Source organism: Microtus oregoni, unplaced genomic scaffold (assembly GCF_018167655.1).
Source record: "Microtus oregoni isolate MIOR12 unplaced genomic scaffold, Mior012 000038F_ref0000394, whole genome shotgun sequence".
NCBI classification, from domain to species: Eukaryota; Metazoa; Chordata; class Mammalia; order Rodentia; family Cricetidae; genus Microtus; species Microtus oregoni.
Window position 1 is genome coordinate 22,820,902 of NW_024543097.1, and position 7,461 is coordinate 22,828,362.

At 47.0% G+C, this 7,461-nt stretch overlaps 1 protein-coding gene across 1 annotated transcript in view; it reads right to left on the reverse strand.

Annotated features, from left to right (window-relative positions):
* LOC121433465 (sushi, nidogen and EGF-like domain-containing protein 1) overlaps window positions 1-7,461 on the reverse strand; it is a 57,370-nt gene that overhangs the window by 36,441 nt on the left and 13,468 nt on the right. The window contains exons 2-3 of the mRNA XM_041631892.1: window positions 2,694-2,981; window positions 25-165 (exon numbers count right to left, since the gene is read on the reverse strand). Of these exons, the coding sequence (XP_041487826.1) occupies window positions 25-165; window positions 2,694-2,981 (429 nt within the window). The remainder of the gene's footprint in view (window positions 1-24; window positions 166-2,693; window positions 2,982-7,461) is intronic.

Here is a 7,461-nt window from a genome sequence, read left to right on the forward strand (position 1 = left end):
GATGCCAATTCTAGCCTGGCCTACCTGGGCTGCGATGCCTCCCAAGCCATCAGCATCACCCCCGCTGCTGGCGTGTGTGCCTGTGGTCCACAGGATGGCCTCGTAGTTGAAGATGGTGAAGGAGAACCGGCCATCGGTGATGAGCACTATTTGGAATGTGTTGACCTGCCAGGAGAAGGAGCCAGCTGTGACTGGCTGCATTCCCTGTCCCACATCAAAGGCCATTTCTCTTCCAAATGCACAGTCAAGCAAGGTAGGATCATGGTAGTTTTGTCTATCTCTACAGCCTACCCGAATGTTGAGGGACAGGGCCAGAACACCTGGAGCAGACATGGTCCCCCGCTACAAGGGGCTCAGGCTCCTGTAGAGGCTGAAGCACTCCCTCAGCCAAACCCACAAAATCTCTGTGGTAAGAACAAAAACGAAGAGGAAAAGCAGTTGCTAATATTAGGGTTTTTTGGACCTTTACTCCATGAATATTGCTGAACAGTGTACCCCAAGAAGGTATTTCAGACTGGGGTGAAGAAATGATCTTGGGACATATGGGAAACTGAAAAAGGGCAAAGCTAGCATCCTGCCCCGCTTCACACCATGCATGAAAACAAATCCCAAATCCGTATTCTTTTTTTTTTTTTCTTTTTTCGTGACAGGGTTTCTCTGGTGCTTATCCTGAAATTCTTATAGACCAGGCTGGCCTCCAACTTACAGAGATCCTCCTGCCTCTGCTCCTGAGCAGGGATTAAAGGTGTGTGCCACCACTGCCCGGCTCAAGTACGGTTTTAAAACAAACATCATAGAATTCCTAGAAGAAAACCCTGGGTAATATGTGTTGCATCTCAGAGAAGGACTTCTATGATGCTTATTAATAGCAAAAACCAAAAGAAAGATGAATACATTTATGGACAAAAGTCTCTGAGTGGAAAAAGTGTTGTTATATTAAAATGTTTGGAGACAGTAGCAAAAAAATGTATTCATAACATACAGCAGATAAGACTGCTGTTATCCTTCATATTCAGAAGAACATAGAACAATAAAAATGGACCATAAGTATTAAGAAAAATTGGAAGAAGGCATGAATAAGTACGTTAGCTCTAGCAATGATACTAGAAAAAATATCTAACATCTGTAGAAGCCAAAGATGTCTAAGTTTTAAAAAAGCATTCCTTGATTTGCCTGCAGTGTTAGCAAAGAAGAAAAATGACAGAGCGCTTATCTGGGATGCAGAGAACGGGCACCTTCAAATGGACGCCGGCAGGAGACCCTGCAAGGGCAGCAGCCTGTTCTGGAGATGTGTGTCGCAGTAGGATCTCGAAGGGCCATGCATAAGGCACTGGTAGTATGGGAGCCCCCCTCACAGCCCAAGGTTGTCTCAACCATTGGGAACAATAGAGAGCAGAGCGGGAATCATTCTCATATAAAATTTGGCAGGAGAGAGTAAACAGACGGATGATAATGCTTTGTGTGGGTGGCGGGAAGGGTGACGATCGCAAAGGTCAGTGGTCGGGGCTGTAGAGCAATAAAATACACAGATCCACCTGGTGTTGATGAGCCTTCCCAGCAGGTGCTACCTGGACAGACTGCACTTCTGAGCATATCCCAGCGCCTGCTGTCTTTGTTAGGGGCCCGTATAAGCCCCACAGTGTTGGCTTGTCTTTCCAGAGCTGCTATCCAGTGCTTGGGACACTACCTGCCACCCAGAAGGTGCCCTTACCAAAGCCCTTTTGAAAGGCCACTTGCATCTCAGGTTTTCTTTCTGTGTGGCTCAGTATCCAGAATAGGCCTATGTGTAGTAAGTGCTGGAGAGTACCCATCTAGATGGGTAACAGCAGCCAACCACACTCACCAAAGACAAACGGAACAGTCAGGTATGTCGGCACACACCTGCAGACCCAGCACTCTGGAAACTGAGGTGAGAGGGTCAGGAGTTGAAGGTCATTCACACCTACGTAGTGAGTTTGAAGCCAACCTGGTTTACATGATTACCTTACTCCAAAACAAAACAAAACAAAAAACCCCAGCAGTTGTGCTGGTGGTTCAGCCGTACAAGTGCTCGCTACACGAGTGTGAAGATGAACATCCAGCACTAGTACACACTGGAACATGGCCACACTTAAGCCTGTGTGTGCACATAAGCATAAGTGCTGGGGTGGTCGAGACAGGGGGATTGCTTGAGTTTTGCTGGCTGCTAGCCTAGCCCAAAGTTTACCGCTAGCCCCTGTCTAGATGACATAAGGGATAAAATGACACAGAACAGGACATCCAATGTCTTCCTCTGGCCTGTCCATAGGCGTGCACACTTGAAGATACATGCGTGATATACCTCTCTCTCTCTCACGCATGCACGTATGCACGCGTGCACACAAAACAAACCTACAAGAACCAAACAAACAAAAAATATCCCGCCAAGAACAGACCCTCCCTCCCTCTGCCCCACCCTGGGACTGTTCGAGAACCAAGCCATTCCAATAGAAATCCTCCTAGCACCTATGCAGCTCCCTCCTGCCAACTGCTTTGCTGGGCCTGGAAGGGCGAGGCTCTGTCCTCCTCCACCCTGGCCCTGTGATCTCAGAAAAAGGTGACACAGCCTTAAGCCCAGAGTCCTCTCTGGCTGTAGACCGTCTATACCTGGCCTGCCTCGGCAGGGTCCCAACTACACAGCCTCCCTCCCAGGCCACACAGCCACCTGGACTCACGGGGGAAGAGGAGCTGCCTCCAAAGAAGGTCACGCGGTACCAGGTGGCAACAAAAACCCAGGTAGCAGAGAAGTCCGGGAGCTCAGGAAAGTACCGTCTGATGTCCTCTGTGGCTCTCTGTAGCGTGGCTGGGTCAGTGGCCTCCCGGTAGTAGACGTCGCCTGCACGTCGGTTGTCCACATCTGCCCAGAAGGCTGCCACCACACAGCGGTCTTTGGCAATGGGGAAGGCCACAGGGGTGAACTGAGAAACCTCCTTCAGGAAGGAGATGATCCCGTTATTGTTCACCTGTGAGGCAGAAAACCAGGACAGGTATGGACTGGGCATTACAGAAGGTGGTCAACCCAGCGGCGTCTCAGTTGCCCTACCCCCGGCATCCTTAAAGAGGGATCCAGCTGGCAGCCCCTTACCCCTGGAATGGAATCATGTGGTCCTGCTCTATCCTCTTGTGCAGGTCTTATGCTCAGGGCCAGGCTCTGCCCTGCTGCTAACAACCCAGGTGTATCATACTCTAGCCAGAGGCCTTGGGAGGTGGGTCAGCATTCTTTCATTGAGCCAAGTGCATGAGAGTAAACAGGAGGCTCAGGGGCCAGCATGGCTTGGAAAGTCATGCCGTGTGTTTGGACCTCAGGATGGGCAGGAGGCTCTGGCCCCAACTCTGCAACTCACTAGCTAAGCAGTCTGCGACAATTTAGCCTGCCTCTCTGCATTCTGGCTTTCTCACCTCTGAGACTTGGCTATACTACCTGCCATGTGTTAAAATCGTTAAGTCAAGGGTGCAGTTAAGAGGGTAGAGACCGTGTGAATGGATCAATGCCTTTACGCAAGAAGCCCAGGGTCCCTTCTGCTACATGAAGACACAGCAAGACTCGCATCTATGAACAAGAAGGCAGGCCTCACCAGCTATGGATTCTGGTAGTGCCTTGGACTTCTCGGGCTCCAGGACTGTTAATTCATTCCTATTGCCTCCAGGTTGCACAGTGTAAGATACTTTGTTATAGCAGTCAGGTGGACTGCAGCTAACTCTGACCTCACAGGGTGTCAGGCAGTGGTGCCTGGGCATACTCTGGGCTTCATTCTGAGGAGACCTGTACTAGCACTATACAGCATCATTTATATCACAACATTATTAGCAATATCTAAACATTGGGAGCAACCCAAGTGTCTACTGATGAACAAATGTGTCAACAAGACGACATAGCACATGCAAAGAATGGGGCATTGTTAAAAGGGAAAACACCTTGACATGCGATAATGTGGATGAAATTCAATAGCATCCCGATGAGTGAAATATAAAGATAAATACTGCGTGAATCCATTTACTCAAAGCCTCCAGATCATTAAACTCACAGAGGTGGAAGGAAGATTGGTATTTTTCATGGGCTAAGGAAGGGGGCAATGGGGAGTTGTTACTTAATCAGTATAGGGTTTCAGTTTTGGAAGATACAAAGATTTGCTTGGATGGGTGGTGGCTGTAGGGAGGGATTAAGGTCCTGAGTGGATGTGTATTGTTGGCATGGACAACCCTGATGCCTCAGATCCATGGAAGCAGCAAAGGCTTCCTTGGGTCTGAGTACAAATGTTGACAATGTGTGCAGAAATGTGCGCTCGAGATATTTACAGCCCGAAGACTGCTCTCCTACAGAGACTGCTCCTACCAAGATGAGCTAAGCCTGCTTCCTGCTCAGCTGTATACAATAACCTCAGCTCCCTGTCTATAATAGACATGCTGAGCTTCTAGGGTACTGCAGCTTCTCCATCAGATAACCCAAGCCGTATGACCTCAGCTCTCTGTACATGCGTCTGTGGTTCTGTCCTTTCTTCAGTACCTTGTCCCTAGTCAGGGTTGTGAGACCCAGGCTGTGGAAGAGCATGGCAGATGGTAATGGTTAACACAGCCAATTAAATGCCCGTTAACACTGCTGAACTGTTTATACCTAACATTGAGGCTGTATATTTTATTACAATAAAAACTGGGAGGAAATGGTTGTGATAAAAAAAATCTTGATGATAATTATAAAAGAAGGTATTTTCAACTGGGAAGTGGTGGTGCATGCCTTTAATCCCAGCACTCGGGAGGCAGAGGCAGGTGGATCTCTGTGAGTTCGAGCCCAGCTTGGTCTACAGAGCAAGTTCCAGGATAGTCTCCAAAGTTACAGAGAAACCCTGTCTCAAAAAACCTGAAAAAGAAGAAGTATTTCCAAAGCCAAATATAACAAGGAATCAAATACATATAATAAAGTAATGAGATTTCAAAATAGATTTGATGCAATTACAGAAAAGCAGTGGACTGAACCCAAAATGTCAGTTAAGAAACTCTCTGGTTTGAGCTCAAGGATGATAAGATGGAGGAATCAGAATAAAGGTGAGAGGCACACAAAAAAAAAAAAAAACCAGCACAAACACCAGAGAGAAGGAAAGGAGACAGACAGTGCGAGAGCCTTCCAGGATGGATGAAGGACGCGGAGCTGTACATTCAAAAACCTCAGGGATCAAGTAGCTGGGAAAACAAAAAATAAAGCCACACTGAACCCGTGCTAGAAAAGTAGGAAACCAACTGCAGGAAGCCATTCTGAAAGAAGAGAGCTAACAAGTCAGGGGCGGCTCATGCGCAGACAGCTGACTTTTCCTGGGAACTATGGAAGCCTGAGAACAGTGGAGTTACGTCTCCAGCACACCAGAAGACAACAGTGCCAACATAAAGCCCTAGACTCAGAAGTTACATGAAGGCAATTCACACAAGCAGTAACAAAGGCATACCTAGAAATATAGACCCATACTTAAAGAAGTTGGGTCAACTTCAAGTTGGCAGGAGATGTAAGGTCAGAGATTCAAGAAGGAAAGAAGGAAGAAGCCAGAGCTTAAATCCAAGTGGACAATGATCAAAAGGAACACTGTGGTTAATGAACTAGTGAGGAAATCTACAAATTAAAACTCAAGACAGAAAAAGCATAGAGACTGGAAAAGGCATCAAACTGAGGTCCCCTCAGGCCACAGCTGTTTCAGTGGGGAGTAAAGGTACAAGGGGGCCTATTAATGACTCCTGATGTATTAAAGGTTATCTGTACCATCTGGAGAATCGTTGAGACCCCAGGGGCTGAACATCCTTGATGGAGAGAGATAAGATAGGGCAGTTAAAATACTCAAAATATGATGAAAAATATTAAGGATGGACCAGATAGAATGGTAAGGGGCAGAGACAGAATCAGTTGTCAGTCAGAGGGAAGGAACAGCATGAGGGATAGAGATGAAGACATCTCTTCCAGCCACACAATACGTTAAAATGAATTAGAGGTTCCAGTGAAGATAAACCAGATGCTAGCCAAAGGACAGCTGGCACGGTTGTATTATCATCAAATAAAAGAGACCATGAGGGCAAATGGATCACTAGAGGTGAACATAACTTCACACCCATCAGGCAGATGCAATGGCTTTACACCTAATGGGGTCTCAGTAGATGAGAGGGCAAATGGGAATAGGCTACTTCGTGACCACGGTGGGGCATTTCAGAATGTCCTCTGGTAAAATGTTTGGTCAAGAATATGTGGGCCGAGGAGTAGCCTGACGGGGGAAGCGTTCACTGTGGCCCTGAGCCTAGACTTTTGCTGGAAACAAGAATGCCAGTCCCTGTCGGCTATCGGCAAGGTCATTTCCTTGGATTGTGTTCGCAGAGCGCAGCCTTGAGAGATGAAATATTGTCCTCTTGGGGATGAAGAGCAGGCTTGCGGTAAGAGCCAAGCTTCTCAGCTAAGAGAGCAAACCCACAATGTGCGAGGCATCCACTTGGGCCTTTGCGCTGTCCCCAGACACTCAGTAAAGTAGTGCAGACAGAGGGACGCTTTACGAGGCTCACACGGCCTGTTCTGGATGGACAGTTACATGGAGATATGGACGCGGGATAAGTTACTCATGGTTATCAAACTGGGGTTTTGTTAGGAAGATGTGACTTACATTAGAAACAAATTTATTTATGGTTAAACTAATTTTCTTTTTCTTTTCTTTTTTTTTTTTTTTGTTTTTTGTTTTTTTGAGACAGCGTTTCTCTGTAGCTTTGGAGACTGTCCTGGAACTAGCTCTTGTAGACCAGGCTGGCCTCGAACTCACAGAGATCCGCCTGCCTCTGCCTTCCGAGTGCTGGGATTAAAGGCGTGCGCCACCACTGCCCGGCCAGTTAAACTAACTTTCATTAATCTAAATTACAATTGAGGGAGAAAATCCCCAGTACACATATATAAGGAATGCTGAGAGCAGGAGAAACAGTCTTCCTCAGGGAGGAGCACACCAGTTGCTCATCCGGTACCAAATGGTCAGCCCTCAAAACTTAGATACAAAAATCATTACAGAGGCTGAGCAGGTTGTAGTTGAGTATTTAGGAATATTTATGCATATATATATATATGTAACAACAATTAGTGAAAAAGAGAGGCCACTAATTTGAAAGAGAGCAAGGAGGGGTATGTGGGAAGGTTTGGAGGGCGTCTGAACCTGAAGCTCTTCATCCTCTGGGATTGGCCATACCCAGCTGTAAAAGAAAACAATCTCCCATTCGCAACAACATGAGCTGAGCCTGGATGACCCCAGGAGAAGTGAAATAACCCGGGTCCAGAAAGACAACTGCCACATGAGTTCATGTGTGGAATCTAAAAACACCAAACCCACAGAGCAGGGAGTAGAAGTATGGCTTTAAGACCTGGAGAGTGGACTGGGCGTGACAAGCAACAGCTGAAATGGTATTCTAGTCTTTATCATTTCGTTATGTAAGTGCTCC